Source organism: Amia ocellicauda, chromosome 3, assembly GCF_036373705.1.
Source record: "Amia ocellicauda isolate fAmiCal2 chromosome 3, fAmiCal2.hap1, whole genome shotgun sequence".
Taxonomy (NCBI): Eukaryota; Metazoa; Chordata; class Actinopteri; order Amiiformes; family Amiidae; genus Amia; species Amia ocellicauda.
In genome coordinates this window covers 2055300-2072230 of record NC_089852.1, presented here as the reverse complement: position 1 = coordinate 2072230, position 16931 = coordinate 2055300, and the positions used below count along the sequence as shown (strand labels likewise).

General features: G+C 50.9%; 1 protein-coding gene and 1 long non-coding RNA gene across 3 annotated transcripts in view; both read left to right on the top strand.

Moving 5' to 3' along the window:
* Positions 1 to 1075: 1075 nt before the first annotated feature.
* LOC136731356 (uncharacterized) lies at positions 1076 to 3024 on the top strand. The gene is made up of 3 exons (XR_010809538.1): positions 1076 to 1305; positions 2205 to 2316; positions 2501 to 3024. It is a non-coding gene; the product is annotated as an uncharacterized LOC136731356 (long non-coding RNA).
* A 1999-nt stretch (positions 3025 to 5023) lies between these two features.
* pfkfb4b (6-phosphofructo-2-kinase/fructose-2,6-biphosphatase 4b) overlaps positions 5024 to 16931 on the top strand; it is a 29453-nt gene continuing 17545 nt past the window's right edge. Inside the window, exons 1-2 of one of the 2 annotated variants that reach the window (XM_066697675.1) lie at positions 5024 to 5155; positions 5479 to 5902. In XM_066697675.1, coding sequence (XP_066553772.1) covers positions 5854 to 5902 — 49 coding nt within the window. In that variant the 5' untranslated portion in view covers positions 5024 to 5155; positions 5479 to 5853. Of the gene's footprint in view, positions 5156 to 5478; positions 5903 to 6160; positions 6244 to 16931 lie in introns of those variants that run through there. The other variant, XM_066697676.1, reaches the window with a different exon arrangement.

The window sequence follows — 16931 nt, the reverse complement described above, 5'->3', positions numbered from 1 at the left end:
CCCCACCAACTTCCAGTGAGGAATGTGTGTGTGTGTGTTGAGAGCTTTCCAAACTCGTCCTGGAGTTTAAATGTGGTTAAATTTGCATGTACACGCTGAGACGCGCACCCGGCAGTTGGTTTTTGTTGGTTTGTTTGTGGGCTGGTGCGTCTCTGTCCCGTCTGTCCCCTCCCAGTTCCTGTCCACAGGGTGCGCCTTCACATTTGTTTCCCGCTCTTAAACGTCCTTCATTCCACTGGTTAACTGGCATAATCGGTCCAGTTCAACATGAAGATACTGTGGCCCCCCAGGAATAGAGTTCCCCTCCAAAGGGCCAGAACTGCCACAGACCTGCCCCCCCTCCTCAGGCTGTTGTCTGCTGTGCGTCTCAGGGCCACTGTGCTCTTGTTGTCTGCAGGCACCTGAGCCACATCGCCTGGCACGCCGAGACGGGCTTCGATGTCGACGTGAGTACTGACCGTCTTCACTCCGCTGAGTCCTGGTGATCGCTGTTATTGTGCATGAACAAGCTTTATTACGGTCATATTTGTCTTTGTCAACAATAACTTTCACGACTTCAGCTTTATTCGCAAAGCCTGCCCTCCCTATTTGTGTGCGTGTCCGTCCCTCTCTCCCTGTAGGTGGACAACCTGGACCCGGCGCTGGTCGAGCTGTTTGTGAAGGCCGGGATCCGCAAGACGGACCTGCAGGACCAGCGCACGTCGCAGGCCATCTTCCACATCATCCAGAGCCAAGGGGGGCTGGAGGCCGTGCGCAAGGAGGTGCACAGCACAGGTACGCCACTCCGGGGGGGGGTTTAACCGCCCCAGTGGAGCTCATAATGAGTTATTGTCTGCTCTCCCCCCAGGCGCCCCGCCCCAGACCCTGCAGAAGTCCTCCTGTGGCCCCCCCTCGCCGGCAGCCCTCAAGCGCCCTGGCCGCCCCCTCCTGCGCAGCTACAGCGCCCAGGCCCTCCCGCTGCCCCAGCAGCCCTGCCATGCCACGCTCTTCCCTCCCCTGCTGGACATCCCTCCCCCTCCCTCCATCCCTGCCCCCCCGCCCCCCTCATTCCGGCCTCCTCCCCCTCCCCCCGCCCCTCGAGCTCCCCCAGCCGCCCCAGGTGACCCCACAGCTCGGGCACCTTCGGCTGCTCCCGCACCCCCAGCAGCACCGTCCGCTCCACTGACACCTCCGGCAACACCCCCAGGTCTGCCCTCTACCCCCCAGCCCCCACCGGAGGCCACCGCTGCTGCTGACCCCCAATTTACAGGGCTGGGGATACGCTGCTTGATGGACCAGATCAGACACGGGGTCTCGCTCAAAACGGTAATGTGTGTGTCAGTGTGTCAATTGGAGCGTTTTTGTTCCAGCTGAGCCCAAAAATAACCAAACCTGATGTCCAGTGAAGCGATTTTCAGTTCATTTTCTTCTGGTCTTAATCTGTTAAGTCCTCCTGATAGTTGATATGTCAGTGAGGAGCTCCAGCGATCTCCGGTCAGTCGGTATTAACTGTGTTCCTCCAGTAGGGGGAGACAAAAGCACTCAGATCAGCCCTGCTGCCCAGCCGCCTCCTGCCTGCTTGTAAATGTGAGGGGTGGGTGTGTAGTATCGGTAACACAAGTGGGTCTGCAAATTGGATCAGCGCCGGGCGTGTGGGTGTGTCTGGACCAGGGCCGGTCCTGGACAGCCCCGGTGTCCTACAGCCTCTCATTTATTGATTCTTAATTGATCTTGGTTACGTTGGTGTTGCCGGCCAGGCGCTTTGGGACTGATTTGGAGAGACGGGTCAAAACCTGTAGGAGCGACACTCTCCCAAACGCGCCGGATCAGACCAGCACAGTGCCTGACTGGTGACAGACCGATGGACTGGACTATGTGGGGTGGGGTGGGGTGGGTTGGGGGCGCCGTTGTACTGCAGTGTGCCCCCACCCCTGGTGTTTACACTCTCTGGCCCAGCTGGGCAGGAGGCCAGGTCTGTCCTGCACACCTCTAATCTCAACACCTGCAGTGTGGCCTTCAGTTTGGCAGGAGTGTGCGTGGGTGCGTGCAGTAATGAGATCGGTGCGCGTGATTGTGTTGCTGGGCAAGCGGTCTATTCTGTTATTTGTGCCGGGAGGTTGCTCTGTTACCAGCATGCGGTGTTGCTGATGTGTAGTGAATATGGCTGTGCTGGCAGTATTGTGCCGTCAGTGTGGCAGGTGCGTTATGGTCTTATTGTGTGGCAGGTGTCGATGATGCAGGCCCGTGACCTCGCCCCCCCCCCGGTGGAGCCCTTGAGCATCGTGGCGGCTCTGCGGGACGTCATGCAGAAACGCTACAGCGCCATGAACCCCACAGGTACGGCACAGAGCTGCACCCCCCACTCTCTGGTGTGTGAGAGTTACCACAGGGGGTCATGCCAAGGGCAGTGGGGGGGCAAGCAGCAGAGTAATTAAAACGCAAGAAGAGGCAGGGAGGGGACAGACTGCTGGTGGGGGGGTGCTGGGCAGAGCTGATTGTTTGCCATTTGTTTGCCTCACAGAGGACCTGGCTGAGTCGGAGGAGGATTCGGATGGTGCCGAGTGGTGCTGACCGCGAGACGGGCAGGACCGGGCGCTGGGCCTCAGACGCACACAGCTGGGCACCTGTGCTCTGCACCTGGGGAGATTTTTTAAATGTATTTATTTTTGTTTTTAATTGTTTTGTTTGTTCTTTTGCTTCCCGTTTGAGCTGTTCTGGGGACTCGCCAATGATGTTCGAACACGGGCTGGACTGTTGGATTTTTGCAGGACCGGTAGTGATTTGGGTTTAGTTCACTGTGTTCTGGGGTTGGGCCGGGCCATCTTCTGTATAGGGTTCTCTTTCATCTCACCTGACTTCTCGCACAATGCAAGTCCCTTGAAATGGCACGTTTGTATTTAAATTAGTAAAATATAATCTGATATTAGAAATTGTTATTTTAAAAGATTTTACTATAAATGTCATTTGGGAAAAAATGTAAACCACATGGGTTTGCAAACCCTTATAAAAATAAATAAATAAAGGTGTATTATATCTCTTCCCAGATGTATGTTGTCATTTTGCATTCAGTATCCAGCCTGAACTATCCTTACCTTAGGTCAACTGTTTTATATACAGGTGTGTGTGTGTGTGTGTGTGTATACAGCTGTGTATGTGTTGTTAGCAGTATGTGTGTATATATGTATGCATGCAATGTAGGTACAATGTGTTTTTCATAACTATACTAGCAGTTCAACCTGTGGAACAGTGTGAGGGTGAGTAAGAGTAAGATGAGTGAGTGTCAGGTGACTGCTGACTTGTGGTTTGACCGGTTCACTGAAGGAGAGTTCCACTGCATGCTCACACACGCACGCACACAAACCTGCACGGACTCCTGCATGCATGCAGAGACCCACATGGACCAGTTTCGTTAATAAACACCCAAGCTAATTGAAAAGCACTTCTCTGCCAGTGGTGATACTGTTCCCTGAGCCTGTGTGGGGGTCTCGGTGCTCTGTAACCTGCTCTTCTCCCCCACACCAAGCACTCTCTGGCTCACACTCCGCAGCAGTGTATTCTGGGGGGAAGGGTGTGGGGAGATGAGAGTAGAACATAGTGTCCAATCGAGAGGAGCCCGTTCGCCCCATCGTGCTCGTTTGGTGTCCATTAATAACTAAGTGATCTAGGATCCTATCCAGTCTATTTTTGAATGTTCCCAAATTGTCTCTTCAGCCACATTGCTGGGGAGTTTGTTCAGATTGTGACTCTCTGTGTGAAGAAGTGTCTCCTGTTTTCTGTCTCGAATGACTTGAAGCCCAATTTCCATTTGTGAACCCGGGTGTGTGTGTCCCTGCTGATCTGAGTGATCCAGTTAAGACTAAAATGGGTCAGAAACGCTGGGATTGCAAACCCAGATCGCTGTCCTCTGTTTTTACATGATGACCCCCTGGAGGTGGGAAATGTGGACTAATTGGTTTATTCAGTCACTGGTTCAGTTAAGCAACCGGGAGCTTGAGTTCAGTGGAAAAACTGAAAACACTCTACAATACTGCTTTATATTCTGCTACACCCTACTGCAGAATATAGTGTACCCAGCCTGTCGGAGAGGAGCAGTGTGCCTCTGGGAGATGTCTCTCACACCTCTCCTCCTTCTGTCCCTGTGTGTGTGTCAGGGGTGCGCTGTACACTGTGTCCCTGTGAGCCCTGACGCTGCCGGCTCAGCAGCTGATTAGCGAGACTGGATTAGCCAGGGTGACCGCACAGACACTCCTGAAGATGCTGTGGACTCACAGACTCCTGTTTACCTCCACGGGGCTGGACTGTGACCCTGGCAGAGCTCTGTGTGAAGGGGCACATCAGGGAAAGGCCTGAGACCAGGAGGCAGCTTCCTGATGAGCGGCAAATCACTCGCACCCCCCCGCTGAGCTCCGGTGCTGATCACATGTATAACAGGGGTCAGGGGTCAGGGGCCGGGGGGACAGGGTAGGCTGGGGGAGTTTTAGGGGCTCGACCACGTGAGGCACTCAGGGGCTGTCCCTCTGTGTCTGCCCAGAAGGTCATTAAGAGCCGGAGCACACGGCTGTCCGGAGAGTGTGCTGTCTGTCTGGGGCGGTGTTGTCAGAGTCAGGGCCCGGGGAGAGACAGGGGCTGGGCAGGGCGCCGGGGTGCTGCCTTACACCGCTGCAATGCAGTTTAGTTCAGTTGAGAACAGCTCTGTTGACAGGACTAGGTGACATCGGTGCTGCCACAGCGCTGACAGACACGTCCAGTGCCAGAGAACGGGGCGATTAGAACAATACAGGCTGGGGGCGGCGGTAGGGGGCTGTTAATGTTTCTCTCTGGGGGGTAGGTGTTTTTGGTGGCACAGGCCTGCCAGCCGCAGAGTGACCGCTGCCCAAGTGAGTGACCTAATTGAGTGAGTGGGCCATCATTGACAGTCACAGTGAGAGGTGTCACTCAGGGTAGAGAGGGGGGCGGAGTTTGTCAGTCTGTCTGCCTGTCAGTGTGTCAGTCAGTCTGTCTGTAGGTCAGTGTGTCAGAGAGAGAGCTGCCACAGTTGGGCTGTGGTACAGTTTCTAAACACTGGGAGGCCCCATAGCAGTTACCGATGTATGGATCAAGTCCAGTCTGGTCCTCTCAGTTGTTCTGCCTGAGGTTTCTGGTCTTTGAGGGGCCACAGACATCCAGTGCAGCACAGGTATGTGTTCCTTACCTGTAGTTATGTACGTATGTATGTATGTATGTATGTATATAATGTATGTATGTATGTATATAATGTATGTATGCATGTCTTGTATCCTATCCTAATCTCTTAAGTATCCCATTACATACATAAGTCACTGATTCGTGTTTTTACATTTGACTGAAATAGCACCACTTTTATAAGTTAGACGGATTCACGACTTTAAAAGTGAAAACACGAACAGCAATACTAAGTAAATCATTTCTGACATGCATTGGTGAAGTTTGACGAAAGAAAGAAAATGAAAAGTAGTAACATTGTTGTCGTTGTTGTTATAGTACAGGTTGCTCCAGCTGTGTGTGTTTCAGCCCTGGTGCTCGCTGGCTTGCTGAGGAGCTGTGTCGTGGTGCTGTGTCGTGGTGCTGTGTCGTGGTGCTGTGGAGCTGTGTCGTGGAGCTGTGTCGTGGTGCTGTGTTGTGGTGCTGTGGAGCTGTGTCGTGGAGCTGTGTCGTGGAGCTGTGTCGTGGTGCTGTGTCGTGGAGCTGTGTCGTGGAGCTGTGTCGTGGTGCTGTGTGCAGCCCGGCAGGCGGAGAGGGAAGTGTGTGCGGGTGTGCGCTCAGCCCGCTCCCCCCGGCGCTGGAGAGCAGCAGCGAGATCACAGCCGCTCACAGCCGCTCAGTCCGCCTGGCTGCTCCGCTCGGCTCTCCGGCACGATGAGGGGATCGAGCCGCTGCAAGCACACGCAGCAGCCCGACAGGACAGGTAAGGCCAGCGGGGAGGCGTTTTATACTCCTGTCGGTGGTGTTCACCCTGTTTTCATCGTCGGCACCATCCTCGGTATTATTATCGCGGCTGTATGTTGTGTACTTCTGTGGCTGTTTTCCTCCCGGGGCGCAGGGAGTCTGCGATGGTGAGCCTGTGTCGTATTTGCGTGTCTGGCGGTGCGGGGGTGTGCGGGGGTGTGCGGGGACAGGGTGCGGGGACAGGGTGCGGGCAGCAGCAGCAGCAGGCAGGGGCTCTTGTGCAGAAAAGGCTGTGCGCGGTGCGTCCTCTGGGGAAGGAAGTAAACAAGACGACGGCACGTAGTCCAGTCTCTCTCTCAGGTCTGTGTACAGGCCGACACACACGCACGTACACGCATATTTAATGATGATAATGATGATAATAATGCTTGTTGAAATGTTGCGGTTCTCCAGGCGGGTTCAAGTTGCCCGACTCGAGCTGCTGTGTGTGTGTGTGTGTGTGTGTGTGTGTGTCTGTGCTTATTATCGGATTGTGTGTTTCTGAGGGCTCTTCCAGTCGGTTTGTTAGTGAACAACTGCGGGCGTTATTGTTATTGTGATGACGCTGCCTTTGGGTTTGTGTTGCAACAGGATGTTGCACTTACTAAACAAACCGCTGTCGCTTTCCATTCCTGCCCCGAGGCTGCAACACTGTGTCCGGCTCCGCGCTTGTCATTAAATAACCACCATCGCAGCGGCGGCGCAGAGGTGTAACGGCCAGGTCCTGGGGTAGAAGCGATAGAAAACGGAGGCAGGCAGAGAGAGGTGTATTGTGTGGGTTACATTCCTACATCAACAGCTGACGTAATTCGTGTGTGTGTGTGTGTGTGTGTGTGTGTGTGTGTGTGTGTCTGTGTGTCTCTGTCTGTGTGTCTGTGTGTGTGCGTGTCTCTGTCTGTGTGTCTGTGTGTGTGTGTGTGTGTGTGTGTGTCTCTGTGCGTCTCTGTGTGTGTGTGTGTGTGTGTGTGTGTCTCCGTGTGTGTGTCTGTGCGTCTGTGTGTCTCTGTCTGTGTGTGCGGGGGCGTGGATGGGGCGGCGGACACAGATCTTCACTGTAACCTGTCAGCGCATCGGCTTCACACAGAGACACACACACACACACACACACACACACACAGACACACAGACAGAGACACACAGAGACACACACACACACACACACACACACAGACACACAGAGACACGCACACACACAGACACACAGACAGAGACACACAGACACACACACAGAGACACACACACACGCACACACACACACAGGGCGAAGGCCACAGCAGCGAGCCAGAAATAATATAAACAGTGCTGATGACCATTTTCCATGTGAAAAACAATCCTGTACTGTTGTGTGTGACCGGGGAGTCATCTCTCCCTCCCTCAGCACTGCTGACTCCTGCAGCCAGAGCCCCAGGCCTGCCCGGCCCGGCGGCAGGGTTTACTGCACACCCCTCCAGTCTTGCCATCACAGAGACGGGGGAGACCGCAGTACAGTAGAATACAGTGTCACTGCAGTACAGTGTCAGTGAAGCACCTTTCTTAAGTTAGAAACAGAAAAACCACAAACAAACACTAATATAAGAAGTCAGCAAAACTTTATTTTGCTGACGTAGTTTAACTTGTTGACCTAATTTAATTTGCCAGTATTTTTAATACTAATGTTAAGACAAAATCATTTCAGTTAATATTAATCATTACACTGGTTTCATCAGTGCTGTGTCAGTGCCAGTGCAGTGTCAGTGTTGGTATTGTGTCGGTACAGTACAGTGTCAGTGTCGGTATTGTGTCAGTACAGTACAGTGTCAGTACAGTACAGTGTCAGTGATGGTATTGTGTCAGTACAGTACAGTGTCAGTGATGGTATTGTGTCAGTACAGTGTCAGTGATGGTATTGTGTCAGTACAGTACAGTGTCAGTACAGTACAGTGTCAGTGATGGTATTGTGTCAGTACAGTACAGTGTCAGTACAGTACAGTACAGTGTCAGTGTCGGTATTGTGTCAGTACAGTGTCAGTGTTGGTACAGTACAGTGTCAGTGTCGGTATTGTGTCAGTGCATTGTCAGTGATGGTATTGTGTCAGTACAGTGTCAGTGTTGGTATTGTGTCAGTACAGTGTCAGTGTTGGTATTGTGTCAGTACAGTGCAGTGTCAGTGTCAGTACAGTACAGTGTCAATACTAGCCGCTGTACCTCCTTGGCCCTCAGTGACTGTCACACACCATTGAGTTTTGCTATACTGATGCAGTGAAGCACCATCTCAGGACATGGGGTCCAGTGCTGACAGACACACAGCTGACCACCTGAGGCGACTGAACTAGAGGGGTCTTAGGTCCCCGCTGACGCTTTGCTCTCCGAGATTGCGGAGTTTCGCTGTCCAGTCCAGTTTCACAGAGACTGTACTGACACTCTCATAGAGAGGGGGGCGTTGGGCCGTGTGGCCTGGACCTCTTGCAGAGACTGTGTGTGTCGGTGGCGTGTGGCTAAGATGTTTCACATAGAGGGAGGCGTGTGGTTCGGCGGTTCACAGCGAGGGTGCATGTCTGGGGGCATGTGTCTCGGGACTTTCACAGCGAGGGTGTGTGTCTGGGGGCATGTGGCTCGGGCCTTTCACAGCGAGGGGGCGTGTCTGGGGGCATGTGGCTCGGGCCTTTCACAGCGAAGGTTTGTGTCTGGGGGCATGTGGCTCGGGCCTTTCACAGCGAGGGGGCGTGTCTGGGGGCATGTGTCTCGGGCCTTTCACAGCGAAGGTTTGTGTCTGGGGGCATGTGGCTCGGGCCTTTCACAGCGAGGAGGCGTGTCTGGGGGGCGTGTGGATCGGGCCTTTCACAACGAGGGGCGTGTCAGGGGACATGTGTCTCGGGCCTTTCACAGCGAGGGGGCGTGTCTGGGGACATGTGTCTCTGGCCTTTCACAGCGAGGGGGCGTGTCTGGGGGCGTGTGGATCGGGTCTTTCACAGCGAGGGGGGGTGTGGCTAGGCGGGTCACGGAGTGTGGGGTTTGTTATGTTCTTGCAGTTTCCTATACGTGCCGCTGGCAAATCATTTAATGATTGTTTGCTTTTTATGAGGAACTGAAATTAATCTGAATATATATAAAGAAAACAAAAAAATCATCCTTCATTTACCTGGTATGGATAATGTGACCAGGGCTGTGCCTCCCATGTGTCTGGGTGGCACAGCCCTGGGCTCTGACACGCATTCCCAGAATCCTTTTTCTGCAGAAACCTGTTTTTCCTGTTGAGCAGGCCTGCACAGTTCACTGCAGAAATTGTTATTTATTTAAAAATAAGCGGTGGCCGTGGGCTGTCTGGGGAAGGCTATTGATCCTTCTCATTACAAATACTATTAGTAGTAGTAGTAGTAGTAGTAGTAGTAATGGCAATTGAATTATTAGTACTAGCAGCAGCAGTAGTAGCAGCAGTAGTAGTAGCAGCAGTAGTACTGTGAGTGGTAGTAGTATGTGGTTGGCTGACCAAGCGCTTCGCACCAGCTTAGATCAGATCAAACAAAGTAACTATATTTCCACTTCCATCAGTAATGCACTATTCCATATATATATACTCATGTAGTCTTTGTGTTATTTAAACCTGTGTAACTATTATTTAAACCTGTGTAACTAACTTAACTAATTCAGATTCAGATACTAGGGTTAGTTGGCCAGCACTACCCGTGTGTGTGTTTGTGTGAGTGTGTCCACATGAACAGGCTTATTCAGTGGCTGGTGACTTACAGGCCTATGAAACCTATGGCACCGTCGTTCTCCGGGGTCAGGGCTGTCTCCAGGGCAAAAGCTCCTCCCAGATCTCTTAAGTAAGGAAAGAAACCCCAACAACATTCATCTCATTGCTGATTGCGTTGCCTCCTTTCAGCCCCGTTGCGGTTTGTATATATGGGTGGGCAGCATGGCGGTGGTGACTAGGACAGCCCCTGCAGTTGCGTTGTTGTGTTGTGTTGTGTGTCATGTTGTGTTCCTATCAGGTGGAATATTGCAACAAGCGTCGGGGGCGTGTTTTGAACACAATTGTGAAACGTGTTCCTCCTGCTCGGGGGGGACAGGGGCAGCAGCAGGGCTTCAGAGTTCAGCCTCTGGTCACGGTGATGTCACGCATCTCCAGCCCTGGTCCTGGACATCCACAGTGCAGCACACATTCAATTGTAAATAAGGGATTTTGTGAGTATTCTCTGTTTCGGTTTAATGTCACTAAACTGTGCTGGTTCCTGTGGAGTCCTGAGCAGAATTTAAAGTATGTGAAAATACTTTGCTCTGCATGTGACAGTACTTTTTACAGATACATTAGGATGAGATACTAATTATTATTATTATATTATTAATAATCATAACGATAATAATAATAATATTATTATTATTTTTATTTTTATTTCTTGGCAGACGCCCTTATCCAGGGCAACATACAACATAAGTGCAAACAAAGTGCAAAAATACAGTTCAATAAAGGCATCAATCATTACAAATTCAATTTATATAAAACATACCAATTCAAAATATAATACATTTTACAACTGACAATTTACACAGGCAAGTACAGTAAGTGAGGTCCTACATCCTGGACGGTAAAGCTAAGTCCTGTCAAGATGTAGGGTCACAGTCAAGGGTTACGGGAAAGGGAGCAAGGAGGAAAACAATCAAGAACGCAAGAAGCATGATAAAATTGTGAAGTGCTATCTAACAGGGGTAAAAGGACTAATATTACAAGTACTGTCTGAAAAGATGCGTCTTGAGTAAGCGCCAGAATGAGGTCAAGGACTCTGCTGTTTTGACTTCGGTGGGAAGGTCGTTCCACCATTTAGAGGCCAGGGATGAGAAGGAGCGGCTCTGGAGGAAGGAGAGTGGAGAGGAGGCAGAGTTAGTCTTCTGGCACCAGAAGACCACAGTGGTCTGGAGGGGATGTATGGAGAGACGAGGGTCTGAAGGTATCTTGGTGCAGTGTGGTCGAGACAGCGGTAGGTGAGGGTCAGTGTCTTGAACTGAACGCGTGCCGGTATTGGGAGCCAGTGGAGGGAGCGGAGCAGTGGAGTAGCGTGTGCGAATCGGGGCAGAGAGACACCAGACGAGCCGCAGAGTTCTGGATGAGCTGGAGCGGCGGGTAGTAGATGCAGGCAGGCCGGCCAGGAGGGAGTTGCAGTAGTCCAGGCGGGAGAGGACCAGTGACTGGACGAGCAGCTGAGTCGAGTGGTCGGTGAGGAAGGGACGGATTCGGCGTATGTTGCTCAGGAAGAATCTACAGGTGTGTGTCAGCATGGTGATGTGCTGGGAGTAGGAGAGCGCAGGATCGAGGGTCACGCCTAGATTTTTAGCGGAAGAAGAAGGAGAGAGTGTGGTGGATTCCAAGGGGATTGAGATGGGGAGGTCAGCAGAAGGTGAGGAAGAGTGGGGGGGGGAAACAGGAGATCCGATTTGGAGAGGTTGAGCTTGAGGTGGTGTGAGTGCATCCAGGCGGAGATAGCAGACAAGCAGGAAGAGATGCGAGAGGGGATGAGAGGGTCAGAAGAGGGAAAAGACAGGAAGATCTGGGCATCATCAGCGTAGAAGTGGTAGGAGAAACCATGGGATGCGATGAGGGGGCCCAGGGAGCGAGTGTAGAGAGAGAACAGGAGGGGGCCCAGGACGGAGCCTTGGGGTACGCCTGTGAGGCGAGGTTGGTGGGTGGATGAGGAGCCTCGCCATGTTACTTGGTAGGTCCGGTCACTGAGGTAGGAGGAGAACCAGGTGAGAGCAGTTCCAGAGATTCCAAGGTCAGCGAGGCAGGAGAGGAGGATGGAGTGATTAACGGTGTCAAATGCTGCCAAGAGGTCAAGGAGGATGAGGACTGAGGAGAGGGAGGTGCCCGAGCACAGCTGAGGGAGTCAGTGCCAGGAGAGCCGTCTCAGTGGAGTGAGCTGTGCGGAAGCCGGATTGCAGAGGATCAAGGAGAGAGTGTTGGGACAGAAAGTCAGAGAGCTGACGGTGGACCGCCCACTCGAGAGTCTTGGAGAGGAAGGGGAGTAGGGAGACAGGGCGGTAGTTCTGAGGAGAGGTGGCGTCAAGGGTTGGTTTCTTGAGGAGTGGGATGACAGCGGCTTGTTTAAATGCAGAGGGGAAACAGCCAGAGAGGAGTGAGGAGTTGAGGAGGGAGGAGATGAAGGGGAGAAGATCAGGAGCAGTCGATTGGAGGAGGCGAGAAAGTAGAGGGTCCAGGGCACACGTTGTAGGTTTGTGACATAGGAGGAGACCACAAACTTCAGCAGTAGAACCTCTTTTTTTAAATATACAGGGTTTAGGGCCGTGATGGGAGATCAACACGCAGCACAGTAGTGAGAGGATTTGCATGACTTTACAGGGTAGTTAATGTAGTTAACCGCTGTCCTCACTGCTGATTGGCTATCGACCCAGAAGGAAACAATGATGGAGGTTCTACTGTTGTTGATCTATTATGAATCCATCATGCTTGATCTTATGTGTTAAAAAAGCACAAGCAACGCACTAGGTACCAGGTTGAATCCCTGTGTGTGTAACTGTATGTTTGGTGTGTCTAACGCATGGACTGTGGGAGGGTGATAGTAACAACAACAATAATTGTCCCAACTGTGCAGTCTCCCTCTGCGTGTTCTCGCAAGCAGCCTTGTTCTCTTGCAAAATCTTTATTATTAGGCCTGTTACTACTCTTCTTTTCAGGATATATAATTCATAATGATTGCATGCCCTCACACGCATAGTAATAGATACCACTCATATTTATAAACATGACTCGCGAATTCAATCTAACCATCTTCTGGGGCACAGTGACATCACGTGCTCAGCCAGGGGTGGTCGTCTGTCCATCTGTATGTCTCCAATCTGGCGCTGGCAGCCGTGTGTGTAAGAGCTGTGTCATGGCATTGAGCTCATCTCCAGAGGCTGTGCTGTCCCTCGTGTAGCGCCGTGTGAGGCTGTAATTATCCCAATGCTGCACACCCTGCTAGTGTTGTATTGTCTGGGTGTTTGTTTATTTGGTGTGTAGGAATGGGGAGGTGTTTCTGCTGCTGACTAACTCTGTTTGTTTTTCTCACCTGGGGGGTGAAGCAAAACCAAGGTTAAACAGAGAAAGACCGACCTCCAGAAACTGTGTGTGTCTGTGCTTGTGTGTGTGAATGTCAGTGCCCGAGTCTCCAGTGCTCCAGTGACTCCAGGCAGTGTGTGTGAAGATCTGGGGTAAAGGTTGATCTATATCCAGCAGCGCTCCAGGCAGGTTGTGCGCAGTGTGGCCAGTCGCAGGGAGAGGCTGCGTGCGGGGCGCTGCGCTGGGGCGAGGACAGTCTGCGTGCATTGCACTGTGACTGCACTGTGGGTCACCCCTGTATTCAGGGCTGTAGTGCTAGTGTAGTCTAGTGTAGCGTTGTGCACGAGGGAAAGGGAGGGAGACAGAGAGACTGAGAGGGAGAGAATTTTTTTTTAAATTTCTCTTTTGAAACATTCTCAAAACTCAAGTCAATAAAGAAGCAAAAACAACAAGCAGCAACAGAACCAATACACAGATTACCCAGAGTGCAGTGCAGCACCGCTGAGTAACACGCACCGAGACAGGATCCTCCACACCCCTTCACCGCATTAAACAAAATACCAAATTAAATGAAATTGTAAAAACTAAGAAACAAAACGCAACCCCAACACCTGATAACACCCACAGCATGCCCATGAGAGAGAGAGAGAGAGAGAGAGAGAGAGAGAGAGAGATCCAGATCCAGATCCAGATCCAGATCCAGCTGTGCCCCCCTCTCCCTCGCTGTAAATATCCGCGGGGGGGGGGACTCGCATGTTTATACATTTGTACCATATTCTAAATATACAACAATATTCAAACATGTAATCTATATAAATAGACACTGTGTCTAACAGAGCTTGGGGTAAGAGCTTCGTCTCGGACCGCCTCCGCCCCGGCCCTGGTGCTGCTTGCTGACCGCAGACAGACACACCGCAGAACGACACACTGCAGATGCACAGAACGTTGACAACATGCTGCCCCCTCCCCCCCTGGTCGCAGACTGCTGTCAGCCCCCGCACTGGCCCTCTCCCTGCCGTACCGGTCTGGTAGCCTGCAGATAACCAACCTTGACAACACAAACTGTAATTACAAGAGCTGTTAACAAGGCTGTAAAATCATCAGCAGAAAAGCGGTGAAGGGATTGTTGTGCCCCCCCCAGGGGCTGCGCTCATCCGGCACTCCTCACTCCGCTCTCACTCCGCTCTCACTCTGCAGCCTTAAATGGGAAGGTGGTTCTGCTGTGAGAGGCCAGCTACTTAAAGGTCACAGAGGAGGCGCTGCCTAGTGTTGATAACAGCCTGAGGACCTGGAGCTCTTCCACTGAAGGGGCCCGGCATGCCTGGAGCTGCACAACACAGAGACCGAGACACACAGGCAGCACTGCAGGGACGACACCGAGTCAGAGACAACGCACACACACACACCGAGACAGAGACCGCACACACAGACAACACACACACCACCGAGACGGCACACAGAGATGGCATACCTGCACAGAGCTGTGTGTGTGTGTGTAAGTTATGAGTGTAAGTGTTTGTTTGCTGATGCCCAGAATAGCCCTGTACGGATGAGCTGCTGTAATTCCCTGGCAGCGCACCTGAGGTCACACAGCGCAGGGTGAGGAGCGGGGTTCGGGGAGAAGGTCAGTGCTGGGTACAGAGACTCCCTCGAGGTCGAGAAACTTTTGGATAATCTAAGAGGGAGAGGAGGAAAGGTTAGGGTTGAATCCAGCTGCTGGTGTCTCATGTTGCTGTGAGGTTTGGATCCTCGAGGGCGAGGGGAAATTTGTCTGTCTGTCTCTGTCTCTGTCTCTGTGCACTCTCAGTTCAGCTACTAAATGAACCTAGAATTATCATTCTTGTATCAATTATTATACATATTTGACATGGCGTCTTTTTTTTGGTTGAAAGATAATTGTGATTGCAGGTGACAGGTGTCCTGGGCGAACTGTTTAAATGTGGAATGTATTAGTTAATCAGAACATTTCATTAACGATGCAGCCGAGCTGGAACACACAGCAGAAAACCAGCGGCTCTTTATGAAGCGAGCTGCAGCCCCCTGGTGGTCGGATTTGGAATCTGTGGATGAAGTGATAAGTAGGGGGAGAGCTCCTCCTTGTGGTGTGTTTGGGAACTGCAAGTGAATAGGACGGACCAGTGGTTCCCAAACTGTGGGGCACGCCCCCTTGAGGGGGTGCAAGACTCTCTGTGTACGTGTAAAAAGTCAAGTCGAGACACACAAAATCCACGAGGGGATGCAACAACCCCCCCACTGAAATTGCAATGGATAAACTGATTTATTTTGCATCGACCTCTCTCTGTGAAACTACTTTTTCCACACTTATAAACAAACTATGGTTGTGATACGAGAGTGGAAATCGGTTATTGGATGAATCCATATCCAGTCCTGGTCAATCGGAATAGAGGATTGTCGTGTTTCGTCTGTGAGACGCTTCTGGGTAGTTTCAGACCAAAATACACAGCAGTTTATGTGAGGTGATAATTACAGTAAAATGAAAATATACAAATAACTTGCAGGTCTAAAATGTGGGAAACGAGCTCACCAGCAATCTCTACTGCAATATTTTGGAAATGCATTAATAATTTAAAAAAAGTAATTAATAAAAAAATGTAATTGCTGACTTTGAGCAGTTCGACATTAACTGCATCTGTATGGGTATGGTATGGGAATGGGAATAAAAATAAAAATAAAATAACACTTCCCTTGATTGTGCAGACTAATCTGGGCTGTCGCATGTGAAGACGTGTTTGTATTTTGTCAGTTTTAAAATGTCAGCAAATGCAGAAGTTTATTAAATTAAATTATTTTTATAACAAAGACACAATATATAGGCTATTTTAAATAACTGGTAAAATCGTATGAAATGGAAATGTATCTTCTGTAACTACTTTGATTCAGCCTTATCCATTTCATTAATTTGAGTGAGTGGTAGATCGATTAAGAACAGGTTGAAAGAATAGGTCCTGCATGGAAAGTTTCTGGTATTACCAATATAAATGGCCAAATAAAAGTGTGAGAAGTGAAATGCAAACAATTATGTAAGTGTATTCATCTTTGTTAAGCCTTAGGCCTTTCAAAAATATAAATGATAATATAAATATGAACGTGTGAGAAGAGGGGGGCGCGAGCTGTGATCCAAATGTATAGGGGGCGCCAGCCAAAAAGTTTGGGAACCACTGCAGTAGGCGGCTCTGCGTGTGGGAGCGGGGCGCAGTCCAGTTGGGTTTGCAGATCTTGTGGTGCGATGATGCAGTTACTGCAGCGATGTACACTGATCAGCCATAACATTATGACCACCTGCCTAATGTTGTGTAGGTCCCAAAACAGCCCTGACCCGTCGAGGCATGGACTCCACTAGACCTCTGAAGGTGTGCTGTGGTATTTGGCACCAAGACGTTAGCAGCAGATCCTTTAAGTCCTGTAAGTAGCCAGGTGGGGCCTCCATGGATCGGACTTGTTTGTCCAGCACATCCCACAGATGCTCGATTGGATTGAGATCTGGGGAATTTGGAGGCCAAGTCAACACCTTGAACCCGTGATTCATCAGACCAGGCCACCTTCTTCCATTGCTCCATGGTCCAGTTCTGATGCTCACGTACCCATTGTAGGCGCTTTCGGCAGTGGACAGAGGTCAGCATGGGCACTTTGACTGGTCTGCGGCTACGCAGCCCCATACGCAACAAACACATCAACTTTGAGGACAAAATGTTCACTTGCTGCCTAATATATCCCACCCACTGACAGGTGCCATGATAACGAGATTATCAGTGTTATTCACTTCACCTGTCAGTGGTCATAATGTTATGGCTGTTCAGTGTATATTGGACAGAAATCGAATATTGTTTGTTACTGAACGAAAATGTCAGAAATGCAGTTTATTCTGCCTCTGTCAGAAATGCGCCACTGTCAGCAGAGATACAGGTGTGACAATGTTGTGTGTGTCAGATACAGGTGTGACAATGTTGTGTGTGTCAGA